Source organism: Panthera tigris, chromosome B2, assembly GCF_018350195.1.
Source record: "Panthera tigris isolate Pti1 chromosome B2, P.tigris_Pti1_mat1.1, whole genome shotgun sequence".
NCBI classification, from domain to species: Eukaryota; Metazoa; Chordata; class Mammalia; order Carnivora; family Felidae; genus Panthera; species Panthera tigris.
Window position 1 is genome coordinate 78,888,755 of NC_056664.1, and position 18,632 is coordinate 78,907,386.

At 38.8% G+C, this 18,632-nt stretch overlaps 1 protein-coding gene across 2 annotated transcripts in view; it reads right to left on the minus strand.

Annotated features, from left to right (window-relative positions):
- Positions 1–2,797: 2,797 nt before the first annotated feature.
- Positions 2,798–18,632, minus strand: part of RNGTT (RNA guanylyltransferase and 5'-phosphatase) — a 333,772-nt gene continuing 317,937 nt past the window's right edge. For both annotated transcript variants that reach the window (XM_042986788.1, XM_007076924.3), the window contains exons 15-16: positions 7,490–7,613; positions 2,798–6,002 (exon numbers count right to left, since the gene is read on the minus strand). In XM_042986788.1, the coding sequence (XP_042842722.1) occupies positions 5,839–6,002; positions 7,490–7,613 (288 nt within the window). In that variant the 3' untranslated portion in view covers positions 2,798–5,838. The remainder of the gene's footprint in view (positions 6,003–7,489; positions 7,614–18,632) is intronic.

Below are 18,632 nucleotides of genomic sequence, written 5' to 3' on the forward strand. Positions count from 1 at the left end.
CTGCACCAAAAAATAAGACGTGATTAAGAACACTGCTTCCCTCACACCTCCCTCAGAGCGTATAACAGCCAGGAGGCCAGGGCACTTTAAGATTCCTCCTGCTGAGAAGTTTCCTCAGCATTTTCGGTGCAAACGGCAAGAACAGACAGGACGCTTCTAATCAGGATTAAATACAAGAGGCATCATAGATGGCCTCTGAAGAAATTCTTAAGAAATGAGATGTTATCAGAGCTTGTATTATGATGAGAAGGCCAGAGTGACAAAAAAAAAAAAAAAAAAAAAAAAAAAAAAAAAAAAATCACGTTCCATGTGCGGCTAAGCCGAGGGAGACCAGAGCAAATGCATCTTGACTGAGTCTCGAGAGCGGGTACAAGGGGGTATCTGAACCTACCTCCTGCCCTAATTACTACCAAGGGCCTGCTGCTGTCACCCCGGGTATGGGTCGAGAGCCTTGTCTGGAGGGGAGACCGGGGGAGACGATCACGATACAGTGTGAGATCTAAGAGGCTACCTATGGCAGGAAGGCTCCCTTGATCCTGACATCAAGGGAGGCTGGGGGTTTCTGGCAGCAGTGGCAGCACCACGAGCAAAGGTTCCTGGGTTTATTTTATTTATTTATTTAAAAAAAATTTTTTTTGTCTTTAGTTGGAAATAGTATTTTTTTTTTTTAACATTTATTTATTTTTGAGACCAAGAGAGACAGAGCATGAATGGGGAGGGTCAGAGAGAGGGAGGCACAGAATCCAAAACAGGCTCCAGGCTCTGAGCTGTCAGCACAGAGCCCGACGCGGGGCTCGAACTCATGGACCGCAAGATCATGACCCGAGCCGAAGTCGGCCGCTTAACCGACTGAGCCACCTAGGCGCCCCAAAGGTTCCTGGGTTTAGAGGACACGGCGTTGTGGGAACAGCGAGGCATACAGCTGTATCAAGGGGCAGGCATGATCCAAATCTGGATGCAGGCCGAGGCCGGATCATGGAGACCCTTTGATGTCATGTGCCAGGGAGCTCTCACCGGGGAGCAGGAGCGGGTCTGCAGTCATGAAAGGTCATTCTTGGTGGCAGTGATCTAAAGGAAAAACAGACTGACTACGTGCCCACCTCAAAGTTGTGACCATTGGCGACTCTGTTGTTCGGGTTCGTTGTCAAAGCCAAATTCTGTTTTTCTGTGTTGTATTTGGCATGTTTATTTTTGTACCTTAAACAGCTGAGGGTGTCATCCTATTGGAGTATCTGTCAACGTTCAGACAACTCATTTTTCGCCTGTACGCTTTACATCTCAAGGGCACAATATAATCAACAGTTGTGAGGTAATTATACTCTGATCAGCTCTGGCTATGAAAATGACCTCTAGCTATGGAACCAGGGGCTGCTTCTTCCCTTAGGGGCTTCTTGCCTGCCTCCCCACTTACATACAAGCTGCCTGGAATTCCACCTATGCAAGGATTCCCAGCACCGGTCCATGACAAAGATTTTACCAGTTTGGGGTGAAATGTAGAAGCAAGGGATAGTGTAGAGAATCTTTCACAAAACAAAATTTGTTCTATATAAAGACACGTCCTTTCTTCTAAGTTATGTCCTACTTCCTTTTTGGATGTTAAGATTCCCTTTATTGTATGCAATAATGGCAACATATTATTTCGTAAAGCCGTTGCAAGTTAAAATAGTTGGCAACCCCAGGTCCATGTGCTCCTTTTTTGAAATGTGAAGTCTTCTTCTTAGAAGCCTGGGGGGCCCCTGCTCTGAGCGCCCTCCACCCCCACCTGTTTATCATGCACAGTGGCCACCTGATACCAGAGTCCAGTGAGAGGAGGGACACTTCTGGGTTAACCGAGGCTGACACCAACCTGCCAAAGCATCAGGGTTGACAGTCAACTATGCGACAATCAGGAAAATTTTGGCCCAGTGTGTAATTTAATCGCTTATTTCTTCCTAGTTATGTCTTCGGAACTTAGCATCTTAATGAGAATATTAAACTTCTTTTCATGGCCTCTGTGTCACTCACATTTAACTATTGCCAAATAAGTGGTTAAATAATAAGGCCCTAAAAATATGTTTACTTTGCCAATCCCAAGTTCATCTCCTTGGTTTGGAGACAGATGCTTGAAACCCATTTCCTGTTGGCACCAAAGAAACAGAGTTTGGGGCCCCTGGCACAAAAGCAGCCCCCAAGCCGGGACTGCAACAAAGCTGTGAGGAGTACCGAGCAATAAATCAGGAGCTGGAGTCAGAAAGGCCTTTGTTGGGGTCTCAGCTCACAACTTACTAGCTATGTAACCATGGGTTAGTTATGTAAGTCTCAGGTCCCTCAACTACAAAATGAGGTTAATAATGGTCCCTACCTGCACAGAGGAGTTGTTTTGGGGACAGTCTTGGTGCTTGGTGGATATTCGGTAGTGGTAATACTCCCTTCATTGTGAATATGGGCTATTTACAAAGCATGAGCTTTTACAAGAATCATGTCGGACCTGAAAAGGCTCTTTTTGATCATCTGGCTCAATCTCAGCCTCTTATAGATGGGGGAAGGGGGTACAGGGTGAGACCTAGAGAGAACACAGAGCCAGTGAGAGTCAGAGCCTAGACTTGGTCTCTGGGGTTAGCCCAGGGTTTTTTCCCCACCACATTAGTTTTCCCTGCCTGCGAGTATTTGGTTGACTTTCAAGGTTTTTTGACTGGAAAGGATTATACACATAATTCAAAACCGCATCATTTACAAATTTTAAATGGCAAATTCCATGGTACAAAAATACAGAGTCGACAAAAAAATGGACAGGTCATTACTTCATCATTTCAGAATATTTACTGCTGAGTATTCTGAAAGAATTAAATGTGTTCAAAATAAGGTGACAGGATATCTACCCATATAATAGAGCGCTAGGATGAGGTACACAGACAGAAGTACTATAAATATCACTTAAAGATGTGCTCTCCCCTGCTCCCCTACCCTCCAAAAAGAAAAGGCGCAAGCTACATCCCCCATGTCAATCCAATTTCTTGGTTTCTCAGGAAGAAGAATAGAGGATTTTCCAAGTCTTTATGCTAATTCTAGAATGCAACAAAACCAGATGGATTACAACGGGTATGGCTGACAGAGGCAGGATAACACCAGCAATAAAAGGGACACAAAATCATTAGGTACATAGAGGGACACAAAGGCATCACCAGCCAAACAAAGTACATACACTTTCTGTTATTTTAACTCAGTGGTTTTATTACAATACGCACTGACACACAATTAGAGAAGGAATGTCCTGACGTTTTCTGAGCATTTCATGGAAAGCAAATGTAACCATCCAGGCAGTCGAGTCATCCGCATCTTTTCCAAATACAAAGCAAAAGCTTTTATATGTGATAACTCAAGAAAGCAAAGTTTTCTTATTCTTGCCTACAAAACCTCAGTGTCAGAAAATAGTTGCTGTGAAGTGGCCTGAGAAGGGAAGGGTTTCTTTCCTTCCTGATGTCCCAATTCCTGCCTCTCAATTCTCCCCCTTGACTTTCTAGATGACTTCTGATGATACTGCAGATGACAGTGTGTTCGGGGGCTAAATGGGATCTACTTATTAGGCCGGCTATTATACTTCACTGTAATTGAAAGGAAAGGACAAATTAAGAAAATTAAGTTTTAGAAAATGCACAAAGGCAAGGAAAAAGTATCTGGGTGTATTAAAAATGAGATGCTCTTTTCACATAACTCATTTAAAAGGTTACAATTACCATAAACATTTTAACTCCATTAAAGATCACTGGCAAAAGCTAGCTCTTATATCTGCAAAAGGGCTCTCCACTTATACAGGCTCGGGAGAAAGCAACATAGTGTGTGAGAAGAGTCACTGACCCTGGTGAAGCAGGCATCGGACTGTTTGGAGTTGCATAGGTATTTTTTCAGATCCACTTTGTACAAGACACTATGAAACCTTACAAATTTCCACCTTTCAACAATCATTGTGGCAGTCAGGTGTTTTAATCCCTTTAGTGCCCAAACTCACAAAAGCACTCCAGGAATGAAATACTAAAATGACATTCTAGATAAATTCACTAATGTTACATAACTTGGAAAGAATAAAGGAAAAAGCCCAAGCATGACTCCTAGTATTTCATATAGAAAAGCACTACAGGAGAAAACTTTGTTTAAAAACATTAAAACTCAGGTGAATATAAATACATTTTTGGTTAATCTGTGCTATATCATATAGAAATCCTGTCAGATATTCAGTCAGCTGGGTAACTCATTTGGATTTTTCATGTCTGATTGTATTAGTAGAAGAATATACACTGCTGCGTATACTTACATATATATGCATATCATATATAAAATTCAGATCATGAAAATTTGTTTTAAATACACATATACTTAAGACCTGTACCTCTAAAAATAAATATATTCGCCTCTAATAGGCAAATTCTGAGAGTTCCTTCACAAACCAATCAGAATACGGCTTCTCAACAATGGCAGATGACCAATTAGCTGCTCTTTAAATCCATTATCAACCAGTAAATGTTTTAAAATTCAGGTGTACAACAGAAATAGCATCCCGAGAACAGAACACAGATAGAATTCTGGCTTTGAAAATAAATGTCTTGGCTTCCTTGATGTTTAGTTTCTACAGATGTCTACTCTTTGCCTCTGCATTTATCTAGCAGTGGGAGAGCATTTTCTAGTGACAGCATTCTATTCCATTGACATCACCTTCTAATCAAAGGAGTCAGCTGGCATTTCCTTTGCCGCTTTGTTCGAGGGAACTAACACAACATCGTCTGTATTTGGTATCATTCCCATCATCACAGTGAGTTGTGTGTTTTAATGTAATTTACAATGTGCTGATACCACTGAGGTAAAGCAGAAGTAGCCCTGACATTAAAAAACAAAAAAAAAAAAAGGGAGGAAGGAAGGAAAGAAGGAAAGAAGGAAAGAAGGAAGGAAGGAAGGAAGGAAGGAAGGAAGGAAGGAAGGAAGGAAGGAAGAAAAAGGGTCTCCCAGGAGAACAACACATAAAAGGAACCTGGTGGTATATATCTAAGTTCTATGAAGTAACTGAAAACCACTGCCAGAATGGACACATTGGATATCTGATATTTTAGTTCAAAGAATAGAAACAGATGAAAATACTCAATATACTTGCTTTAGACAGGATGCAATTCACAAAAACGGGGCTTTACTTTTTTACTTTTACATTTCTAAAAAAACTTCTTAAAATGAGATAAGCCAGACTGAGTTGTTTAACATAGTATAATATATAATACTTAACAACCTTGTCATTTGTTTTTGAACACAAGAATCTCAGAAATGTAGGAAACCCATGATAAATGACAGCAAGAATGTTTAATGCCATTGCCTAGATTTTTCAAAAGGAGAATTTACCATAGTTGAAATACAACTTCTAAAAAATACAGTGTTTTTTTATACGCTCACAGTTCCAGATTACTAACTTTATAAATTAAAGGTCAAAGTTATCCATATACAAACAAGGCCTCTTTTGCATTGATTTCAACCTCAATTAAACCTTTGGATATTTCAATCTTCAGATTCCACAAGGTAAGGCTGAGTTTATCAGATATAAATAAACTGTGTGAAGTCCATGATGTATCGTAGCACTGAGGAAACAAATGCATCAAATATTTACAGGCCGGCTACAATACCTTTCTTTCTTTCTTTCTTTCTTTCTTTCTTTCTTTCTTTCTTTCTTTCTTTCTTTCTTTTTTTTTTTTTTTTTTACAAAAAATTCAAATGCGTATCGGCATCAGGCCACATTCGCTTTTGAATTTCTCTGGCTGCAAAAATGGGGCAACAGCATTCTTTCTCACTCTTTTTTCCTCTCAATCCTCAAGTCAGAGGCAGGTCTTAGGTCAAAGGGCGAGGTCTTTTGGGGGGCGGTGGAGGCATGAGCTCTGTGTCAGGGTCCAGATGATGCTTCCGCTTCTGTCCTTGAGAAGCCGCCGCACATCTGTCGATGAACTCAAACAGCATCTCCTTGGTGACAGGGTTGGAGATGCTGTTGCACACAGCTGTGGACAAAGGGAGACACGTGTCTCACGCGAGGGTTAATTAAGGCAGCTGACTCACCACAGGGGGATGCCAAAGGGGAAAGGTTTGCATCCCAATATGCTAAACACTTGCATTTTACGGATTTGGGTGACTCGCTTCACACATTAAACTATTCTCCTCCCTCCCCCGCCCCCTAAAATGGGTGCTTTTCTGGTGCCCACTCTTTCTTGAACTGTTCATTTTAAAACAAAACGTTAAGTATCTGGATGATAAGCCTGCCTTCACTGTGGCTGTCCATCGCTCCAAAACTGTCTTCAGGTTTTGAACGGAGCACAGCGCATCACACTCTAGTCTATATTCAACCAAACTTCTACGGAAAACGTGTAGTCTCTCCTCTGAGAAAGAACTCCTCCCTGTCACGATGGCACCGGCCACCATTTCCACTGAACAGGGAGGCTCCACTGTAGCTGGCAGATCATACATACTCTGTTGTTTTAACAACTTGTTTGAGGAAGTAAGGTATTACAACAACATTACGAATAAACGAGGCATCTCTTCTTATGTGGTCAAAATTTACTACCAGTCCTTTAAATCCTATTTACATATTTAGCTCTGGAAAAAAAGACACTGGCTTAATTTTTCCTATTTTCAAAATTAACTCATCTTGTCTGAACACAGATGCTAGTTCCAACAAAACCTTTAAATGTACAATAGTAACTTTTCATAAACTGCAAAACTGAAACTGGCAATTTCTGTATTTTCTCATAAGCTTATCATATATAATCAGCAACATCACTGACTGGGCAGTCCAACAGCACACAATGCTATTAACCTTCAATCTTGGTTTTTATGTATGTTTTTCAGATTCACTAAAAACGCGATCCAGAGCAACTACTGCTACTAGTTTAGCTTGTAAACTTCATTACTTTGTGATGTTCTCCGTGAAAGAAACTTACTATTCTGAATTCTCAAAGCATTCAAGTTGTACCCAAAGAACACTATGAAGGACAGCAGAGCAGGTTTCAGGAGGTTTTTGTTTTGTTTTGTTTTGTTTTGTTTTTTAATGGTTTTCATTTACTTTGTTCTCCATTGTTTGTAAAGCTATTTTAGGAGCTGGAAATTACATTTTCCCCTGCTAATTTTGTCTTTTACCATCTGGCAAACAATGGTTTTTATAGTTTTGAATAGATCTGAAATTATCGTGGCTTTTGTTGTTGTTGTTGTTCAACAAATTCAACTTGTATACAGCCCATTATCCTGCCCTTTACACTTCTCTTCTGGGCGCAGGGGCGCGAGCCCACAGGCCTCGGGACAACCTACAAGCCAACTGGAGCCAGTAAAGTCACAACCCCTTTCCCAGCCACAAGGGTAGGCTCCGAATGACCCTATGGATTCGCCCCATCAAACAGATCAATAAAGACAGCACATTTTGACTCCAAAACCTTAACACTCTCTCTCCCTCTCTCTTTTCTAACGAAACAAAACACTGGTAGATTGTCATACTCACCCATGGCAGTGTTGTAGGCATTAGGAAAACTTTTGTCTGTTCTCTGTCTCATGAAGACCCAGCTGTTATTCTCGAATTTGCATTCTATAATTTTGTTGTCATACTGTTTTAGCTCTTTTGTCACCTGTTTTAAAAGAGAATTGAGGAAAATATTTAAATCATTTAAAAGGCTTTTTGCTTCCATTATGTGACAGACACATTAGGGAATGCCAAAAACACCTCGGTAACTCTTCACGCAGAGCTTTTTGTCATCTCAAGTGTCTAATCAAGCCTAAGGATGTGGTGTGCACTCCCTTGTACACATGCTCATTAATCCAACATTTTATAAATAGTTGTGAAAACGGCTGTCAATATATAGCAATTAAAAGAGGCTAAGCAGAAACCAGCCACTTCTGGGCCAAATGCAAATATGTTACCATAGGGACCAATGCCTTCAATATTTCTGTGTCCCTATGGCTTTCAGAAATTGCGTATGCTGCTTGGGTTCATCAGCTTTCAGAAGGGTCTCACCATCTAAATTCCCCTGTCAAAACCTAAGAAGTTCCCTTTACTAGTTAAAAGTAAAAGTTACCCATAAAAGGTAAACATTAGGATCAGATTCAGGTAATGCGCATCCTAAATATTTTGCTTTTCAAGCAGTGATAACTAACCCAAACACTAATCTCAGGTTATTTATTTACCCTTTCCATCTCTAAACTAGTATGAGTATACAGAGGAAGTCACTTTAGATTTTGGTTGGTGGGTTCTTTGGCTACTTCACCTCAGATGATTGAATATGAATTACAACTTACTCTATCAAAGCTAACAAGTATCCATGGTAACTATAAAACCTTTTAAAAGATATTTCATCAGGCTGTGAAGATGGCTTTCATAAATAGGAACCTAAGCTTATCTTTGCAGTTTTCAAATCAAATGCCAGTCATGGTAATATTTTAATTCAGTCTTCATCTTTCACAGCTAACAACTTTTCCTCACAATATGGTAGATTGCAATCATTTAAACTTCATTAGCATTATTTGAAATGCTCTCATTTTTTTTCTACACACATATTCAATACCACCTAGGAATATGAAGGGAAGCAAATTTTTAAAAGATGCTTTCAACTCAGAGATTAGGCAGTACATGCCTTCATAAAAACTATCAGATTGTATTCCTTTCCCTTAATGAGTATCATACTTGATTGGATTATTTGCATTTTCAACCAATTCAATAGGACAGATACATTCAGTGACTCTGGAACAGACCTGCCCAAAAAAGTGATGTTCTACTTATAGCAAACTTTTGCTAAAATTATTCTCAAATATTCATTATTCTAGTCTCAATTCCCCTCCCTTTCTTCCTAAGGATCCACCACCTTTAACTTTTGATACGTTACCTATAGCCAAGTACTAGGCAACTCATTCAGCGAGGTAACCACATTTATCACAATGTAGGGTCTAACAGAGGTACAGTCGCCAAACCTTTCAGAATCTCCATTTTGTAATTTCTAAAATGGACAAGGAGTCCCTAATTTACTGTGACACTGGAAGAATAATAAATGAAAGGACCTGGCATATAGTGGCCAACCAGTATAATTCTTACGAGAAATATAAAATTAGGAACTAAAATACTGCCTTCAAAAAATAAAAAGTAAAACATACTTTCTAATTCACTAAAGAAACCAGGATGACATGGAAAGGTACACTTGGAAAACAGGTGTCAAGAAAATTATATCACATGTATCACAAAAGACAGGCTTGTATCGCCTGTACTTCACTGACCAGCAATTGTCCTAAGTCTGTATCACAGAGCATATCATTCTGGTGTTCCTGGTTTCAGAACTGCTATAAATTATGTGTTGCTCAATCTGACTACAGCAATTAAGCAGTATTACTAAGTATCTGTGTATCTATTTGGGCATGCATTAACAACAACTGGGAAACAGCTTTCTGAGAAATGCAGGCACCTGCCACTATACTAACCTAAATGTATGTCCATGTTCAAGAATAATCCATTATCTTTATTGATCACATCAGTTGTATTCCCAAGATAGACACACTGCAAGGTACTCAATCGGGTTAGGTAGTAAAATATATTTAACTGACAAAAATAATACTTCTCCTATGTGCACAAACTAAAGAGAGTTGTCACTAATGGTCAGATCAAGAGAATGATTGCCATACAGGGAAGAAGTTTAATTTTAGTATCCAAATTCTAATTTGTTACTATGACAATAATCATCCTCAGCCAATTACGTATTATTATTTACTAAAACAAGACCTTGTCAGGCCTTCTATAATCAACTGTGTTACCCTAGTTTGAGCTAATAAGAACAAAATATTTATAAATCAAGATTTCATATCTGTACCCATAATTACATTGGATTAATGAGATTTTACTGTTTTTTTAAAGAGCAATATACTATGTATTTTATATTGTAAAACATTTTGTTCATGTATCCATCTTATTGAGAACCACACTTTTCATACTATTTGAATCTACCAATATAATGGGATTGGAAGACAGTCCAATGAAACTGGATCTTGGATCTCTGGAGATTTTAAATTAGCAGCTCAACAGTAAGCCCTGAACAAAGAGCCCACAACAGAGTCAGGTACAATCACAGGTGCTCCACTCTGCACTCTTTTTACAGAATACGTTTTGTAACTAGGTGCTGGGCAACCTACACTACCAAGTCACAAAAGGCAAACCATCAGTGTTGGCTGAACTGACCTACACCGAGCAGGCAAAGTTGCATTTCTATTTCTAGTGGTGGGATGAAACCTCTAGAATTTACTTTCCCTGTTTCAGGAGAGCTGTTTTGCTATCAAGAGCGCATATTTCTTTTATAAAGAGACTGCACAAAGGCTTGAGGGAGGGGGATTTCTCTGAACTAATTTGCTCTGGAGACTTTTTTTTTTAAGTTTAATTAGAGAGAAAGAGAGAGACAGACGGAGAGAGACAGAGTGCATTAGCAGGGGAGGGGCAGAGAGAGAGAGAGAGAGAGAGAGAGAGAGAGAGAGAGAGAGAGAATGAATACAACAGAATCCCAAGGAGGCTCCACGCTGTCAGCAAAGAGCCCCGACACGGGGCTCAATCTCATGAACTGTGAGATAATGATCTGAGTCGAAATCAAGAGTCAGACGATCAACTGACTGAGCCACCCAGACACCTCTGGAGACACTTTAACAAATACCTTAGAGAAGCCATCAGTGAGTTGTTCTATTTTTAACGTTTAATTTTGGAATAATTTTAGATTTACAGAAAAGCTGTGTAGATGGTATAGAGAGTTCCAGTATTCCTGTCACCCAGCTTTCCCTAATGTTCATATTTTATATCTCATGGTTCATCTATCAAGTCAAAGAAATTCACATTGGTACAACACCATTAACTCCACTGCAGACTCTTCAGGCTTCGGTTTTACCACTAATGTCTTCCTCTGCTCCAGAATCCCATCCAGGAAACCACACTGCATGGAGTTATCATGTCTCCTTATTTCCTCTGATCTGTGACAGTTTCTCAGACTGTCCTTGATACTTTTGAAAAGTACTAGTCAGATACTTTGTAGAACATTCCTCAATTTGGAACTTTCTGACGTTTTCTCATGATTAGACTAAGGTTATGGAGTTGGGGACAAACGCCAAAAGGTGAAGTGTGTTTCTCGTTGTGTAATATGTGGGGGTATGTGATACTGACACAACTTCTTCCTGGCGATGTGAACCCTGACTACCTTGTTAAGATGGTGTCTGCCATGGTTCACTACTGCAGAGCTACTGGTTTTCTCCTCTCCATGCACTATTGCTTAGTTATGAGTCACTGTGAACAAACAGCCCCACTCAATGCTAAGGGAAGTAAGCTCCACTTCATGGAAGGAAGAGTGTCAGAGAAGTTGTGGACGTTTATTAAAACCACCACAGATATTAATAAGTTTCTTGAGGTATTTTAAGACTGTACAAATATCCTGTTTCTCCTTCAAGTTTTGCTCATTAATTTTAGCATTCATCTGTGAATCTTGCCTACAGCAATTATTCCTGTGGTGTTCTCATGGAATTTTCTTTTTTCTCCATTCCTTCTACATTTATTATCTGGACTTTTTTTGTAAGGAACTTGTCCCTCTCCCTTCCTTTATTTATTTGTTTATGTATATTACTATGAACTCATGGATATTTATTTTAGTCTTTGGGTTATAATAAACTACTACTGTCAATTATTTGGTTGGTCAAAGTGTTCCAGTTTTGGCACTGGGAACTCTCTCAGGTTGGCTCCTGTGTCCTTTTAATTTGCTTCCACTTTTACTTACTTATTTATTTTTAGACTTTACTTTCAGGCAATGCAAGATAGTACTCCAGGCTCATCTCGTATTTTTCTCTGCCTCAGCACTAGAATCAGCCATGAGGTCCTCTACCAGGAATTTAGAAGAACAAAATCACTCCTCAACAGTCCAGGCTATGCTAAGAAAGTAATGCTCCCACCTGTTCAGGTCAGAATTTAAAATTATTATTGAGAGAGACAGAGAGAGACAGAGAGAGACAATGAGACTCCGAAGATGAATATATGTTTCATGCCTAAGTTTCCACTCCCATCTTTTGCGAACTGTTCTCTGGAGCTAAATTAAGTTGACCATTTTTTTCTTTTTAAGGTTATAATTCTGCTCTTTGATAATTCAAGTTCTATTTCTATAGTATGACCGAAGGTAAATCTTAAAAACATATCTTAAGTAGATAAAAGAAAACTCTTATATTCATGTAAGTAACTCTAATTTCTAGTACTTATAAAGGTGTAGAAAATAAAATAACAAATTCGAAATGAAGTTTTCTGGGGCACCTGGGTGGCTCAGTTGGTTAAGCGTCCAACTTCAGCTCAGGTCATGACCTGGTGGTAGGTGGGTTCAAGCCCTGTGTCGGGCTCTGTGTTGACAGCTCAGAGCCAGGAGCCTGCTTCAGATTCTGTGTCTCCCTCTCTCTGTCCCTCCCCCATTCTGTTTTGTCTCTCTCTCTCTCTCTCTTTCAAAAATAAACAAACATTAAAAAAATTTAAAAGAAAAAAAGAAATGAAGTTTTCCTTGTGGTGTCAGAACAATACAAATAGCTTAAATCTGAATTATTAGATAATCTTTTAGAAATACTATATTATAGTAGGGTCTTGATATATTACTTTTAGAAAGTGCATCCACTACCGGAGAAACTAAAAAACTGGACAAGTTACCCTCTTAAAAAAAATGTTACACTTACCACCACCACTCTGTATAAATAACACACTTTGCATTTTCTAGGTTGGAAACAGAGCAGAAGTCTCTCCCTCATGAATGGTGGGTCTTCAAGCCACCAACCAGGTGTTCATTAATGAAAGTGGCCAATAAAAAAAAGGCAGCTAGAAATTCTGTCTTATTTATCGTAAAGGTCATTACTGACAAGTCACAACTCTAGGGTATGGAATTGCCACTAAACTACAGATTAGTACCTTCTAATAATATCAGAGTTAGTATAGTTCTTACTCAAAATGTAATATACAGATAAAAAAACATTATGACCATGTTGGCATGGTCATGGTGGAGTGTAGAATGAGGAATGACTTTTAACCTGTGTCATGCAGTATTTTCCAAACTTTCTGTATTATATGTGCTTAACTCTCATAATTTTTAATAATGAAAAATTCCTTAAAAAACTATTTCATAAAATGTAATACACATCAAGTTGGTTTTTAAAGCAGAGGTACAGAAAAATAAGATAGACATTTATAGAAAGCAAAGTCTTGGAATAAGGCCCTAAGACCACAGTTCCCAAACTAAGCAATGAGGTATCCTGGTGTGCTGCCACAAACTCACAGAGGCATTGTGGGGTATTTTAAATCTTTAGGGAAACAGTGGCATGTGTTGGACAGCATACAAACTACTAGTTGCAGGGAGTTCACAGTTTCAGTAGGAGATTCCTTGAGATGACATTATACCTTTGCAAAGCTGAGTTTTTGGCAGTTATTGTGATAAAAACCAAGTACCACAAAAATCAATGTGGAACAGTAAACGAAGTTGGTGGTGTATAATCTGACTCCAAGGATGGAGAAGTTATACAGTCCTTAACATGTGCTAAATTGTTAAAATCTAAATACTTCTTAAATTGCTTGGCTCTATCCCCTCAACCAGTGGAGGTGTTAGGTACTTCTTTTGGCTTAGAGATGCTGTGTATGAGGCAAAATGAATGAAGAAAGTTTGACAGTCTCTGCCCTAATTCCTTTTCATTCATTTCATTCATTCCCAGATTCTAATCCCTAATCTTACATGTAAGCTTGTATCTGGCACTTAGTGGAAACGAACCAGAGCTGTGAACAACTTTGTTTGAGGTGTAGAATATAGATTCATGGTAGAGAAGGAGAATTTCTATCATGTTAATTTCACTGGTTTTGATCTAGATCACTCAAATATGTATTCCCTGGGACACCTGGGTGGCTCAGTCAGTTGAGCATCCAACTTCAGCTCAGGTCATGATCCTGCGGTTCGTGAGTTGGAGCCCCACATGGGGCTTGTTGTTCTCAGCGCAGAGCCCACTTCAGATCTTCTGTCCCCCCCCGCCCCGGCCCTTCCCTGCTCATGCTCTCTCTCTCTCCCTCTCTCAAAAATAAAATTAAACACATTTAAAAAAACTTTTAAAAATATATGTATTCCCCACTAATTTCCCCACTGTCAGCACAGTACCCAGTCCAGGGTAGATACTCAAAGAGAATGTTTACCAAATTCAAGAGAATCACGAGCCTCAGATTATCAACCAATATGTACTGTTGATGGCTGGTTAGGTAAAGTAACCTAGTACGATCTCTAGTCTTTCTCTGCCTCGTTCCTCCTTTCCACCTTTTCCTTCTTTCTCCCCAAACAAAACTAAAGGTGTTAGGGCTTAAATATCCTAAGTTTGTCATCTGAATAAACATTTGTACTATTTTTGGATGCCTAACATGGAGGTGATACCACTACCAGTCTTTGCCATCATGGCATTAAAAGCAGCACTTCTGCTTCTGGCAGTAAAGAACAAGTATAGAAAGTGAAAGAAGATTTCTTTGTGCCCTCCCCCCACTGGTCAAGCAGTATCAACCATTTCTAGAATGGTATGACCTCATTTTTATATAAATGAATCTTAACTACTTATTCACTGAGCACTTAGTATATATCAAGCATTATAAACTTGTGGCCCACACATATCTCATTTAATTTGCACCACAATCTTATGAGGTATGAATTATATTACTGCCCTTTGACAGGTGTGAAGCCTAAAGCTTAGAGTAGACATCCCACCCAAAGTCACAGATCTAGAAAATGGAACAGCCAAGTCTCAAATACGGTCTCCCTGTCCAATACCACAATGCCATTTCACACCCCATCGGCTATTACAAAGCCGGGCACTGTGTGGCCAATAAATGTAGAATTAAACAAATAAGGTTATTTTCCTGCTCAGAATTTGGCTGAAATTGGGTGTAGAAACCTCTGCATATATAAGTGTAAGAAGTCAGTCATATGCAAACACAAAGAAACTGGAGCTAACTCAACCACGGCAACGTGCTGTAGATTCATCCTTCCCACCATCTGACAAATATTGAGCAGGGGTGTGTCAGGAACAGGGTTGTAGACTAGCGATACGGACACAGTCCCTGCCCTTTGGCATGTATGGTCTAGTAAACAATCAAGTAGAAAATTACAAATTATGGTAAGAGCTATGCAGAAAACAGATATGTAATAGAAACTAATACAGGGAGAAAGATATCTGATTTTTGTGGGGTAGTTTGAGGAGATAATATTTATTTTGAGACTTAGAATATGATGAGAAGCCAATTTATAGATATAAGGAGGGAGAGGGAGAGCAGGAGAAAGAGAGAGAGGGAAACAAATGAGAGTGGGTGGAGGGAGAGGGGAGTCACACATTTCAGGCAGTGATTACCAGTAAGCCCAAAGGTCTGAGGTGAAAAAAATCTTAAGATCTTCGCATGCTGAAGGAACTGAAAATAAAAAGTGTTCTCTACAAGCCTTTACAGAGGGTTCCATGTAGCCTGACTCCTTCCCAAGCTCTTCCTCTTCTATGTGATTCCCTATATATATATAGAGGGTCCAGTTGCCTACTTGATACCTTTATGTGAAATTCCGTTAGACTTATCAAACCTGACATGTTCAAAACTCAACTTTTTATCGTCCCCCAAAACTGCTTCTCTATCTCTATATGTGGGAGCTCCATTCACCTAGCTCCTCATGTCAGAAACCTTGGTGCCCTTTTCTCTCATATTCAATTCATTACCAGGGTCTGCCTACCAATTCTACCTCCAAAATATATTCTGCACATGTCCATTTGTCCCCTCTCTCACTGTCTCTCAGATTCCTACGATAGTGTCTTCATCCACATTTTCCCCATCCTATCAATTCTTTACAGTGCAGCCCGATTGGTCTTTGAAAAGTGCAAATCCAATCAAGTCATTCCCTTGCTTAAAATACAAATAAAAGACATACAAGTTGGAAAGGGAAAAATAAGACCGTCTCTATTCATAGAAGACATGATTACTTACATAGAAGGAATTTACAAAGATGCTCCTAGAACTAATAAGCAACTTTAACAAAATTGCAGAATACAAGTTTAATACACTAAAACCAACTGTATTTCTCTATATTAGCAGTGAACAGTCAGAAATGTAAAATTTATAAAAAATAGAACTACCCTATGACCCAGCAATTGCACTACTAGGTATTTATCCAAGGGATAAATTTATTTTGAAGGGGCACATGCACCCCAATGTTTATAGCAGCACTATCAACAATAGCCAAAATATGGAAGGAGCCCAAATGTCCACCAATGGATGAATGGATAAAGAAGATGTGGTGTGTACACACACACACACACACACACACACACACACACACACATACACACACACAATGGAGTATTACTCGGCAATCAAAAAGAATGAAATCTTGCCATTTGCTACTACATGGATGGAACTAGAAGGTATTATGCTAAGCTAAATTAGAGAAAGACAAATACATGACTTCACTCATATGAGGACTTTAAGACACAAAACAAATGAACATAAGGGAAGGGAAGCAAAAATAATATAAAAACAGGGAGGGGGGCAAACCATAAGAGACTCTTAAATATGGAGAACAAACGGAGGGTTACTGGAGGGGTTGTGGGAGGGGGGATGGGCTAAATGGGTAAGGGGCATTAAGGAATCTATTCCTGAAATCATTGTTGCACTATATGATAACTTGGCTGTAAATTAAAAAAATAAAAGAAAAAAGAAAAAAGATTAAAAATAAGAAATGTAAAATTTAAAGGCTCATTTACAATAATTTTCAAAAACATGAAGTACTTAAGTGTAAATAAAAAACATATGTAAGATCTGTATGCTGGCAATTATAAAACACTAACAACAGAAAAAAATTAAGGAGGACCGAAACAAATGGAAAGATACACCATGCTCATAAATTGGAAGATTCAATACTGTTAAGATGTCAGTTCTTCCCAAAATGATCTATAGACAATGTAATCACAAGGAAGATGCCAACAGGATTTTTTTTTTTAAACAGATATCAACAACCTGCTCTAAAATTTACACGGAAAGTCAAAGGAGCTAGAACAGCCCAAACAAAAAGAATAATGTTGGAGGGATGATACTGATCTCGAGACTTAGTGTCAAGCTATAGTAATCAAGACAATGTGGTACTGGTGAGCAGAGAGACACACAGATGAGTGGAATAGAGTCTGAAAGTAGAACCATAATTACAAGGTCAACTGACATTTGACAAAATTGCAAAGGCAACACAAGGAAGAAAGGACAGTCTTTTTAACAAATGGCACTGGAGCAACTGCATACCCGTGTACATATCCAAATGAGCAAGTAATCACCTCAACCTAAATATTTCACTTTACACAAAAATCAACTCAAAATGGAAAACACACCTACACAGGAAACCTAAGACTATAAAACTTCTTAAAGAAAACGCAGAAGAAAACCTTTGTGACATAGGGTTAAGCAAAATTACTTAGAAACAACACCAAAAACATGATCCATAAAACAAAAAGTTGATTAAGTTTTAAAACTTAAGCTCTATTTTTTTTTTATTTTTTAATGTTTATTTTTTTATTTAATGAGAGAGAGAGAGAGAGAGAGAGAGAGAGAGCAAGCAGAGGAGGGACAGAGAGACAGACACAGAATCCAAAGCAGGCTCCAGGCTCTGAGCTGTTGGCATAGAGCCTGATGTGGGGCTCAAACTCACGAACCATGAGATCATGACCTGAGCTAAAGTCGGATGCTTAACAGACTGAGCCACCCAGTTGCCCCGAAACTTACACTCTATTAAAGATACTGCTAAGAGAATGAAAAGTAACACACAGATTAGGATAAAATATTTGCAAATCACATATCTGACAAATTATTTGCATTCAGAATACATAAAGAACTCTTAAAACTCAGTAGCAAGCCACAATTTAAAAATGGGCAAATAATCTGCACAGACACTTCACCAAAGAAGGTATAGGAATGACAAATAAGCACATGAAAATATGCTCAAAACATCATTAGTCATTAGGAAAACATAAATCGAAATCACAGTGAGATACCACTATAAACCTATTAGAAGGTCTAAAAAAAAATTTACAAATATGAACAATATCAGGTGCTGACAGAAATGTAAAGCCACTGAAATCTTATACCATTTTGCTGGTGGGAATGCAAAATGGTATAACCACTTTGGAAGGAAGACACTTTGGCAGTTTCTTTACAAAGTTGAACATACACCTACTGTAAGAACCAGCAACCTCACTCCTAGGTATTTACTCAAGAGAAATAAAAGCAAACATTCACAGAAAAACCTCAATACAGATGTTTATAGTAGTTTTACTCATAGTCATCCCAAACTGGAGACAATTCAAATGCCCTTCAACCGCTGAAGAGCTAAACAAATTTTGGTATATCCATACGAAGGAATACTACTCAGCAATAAGAACCATTGATAAAAGCAATAACATAAGATGGATTTCAAATGCAGTATGCTAAGACATGACATCCTGGAAAAGGCAAAATTATAGGAACAGAAAACAGATAAGTGGTTGCTGAGTTTGAATGTGGGAGGAGTGGATGATTACACAGGGGTATCCCATGGGATTTGGGGAAAAGGTGATGAAACTGTGCTGTCAGT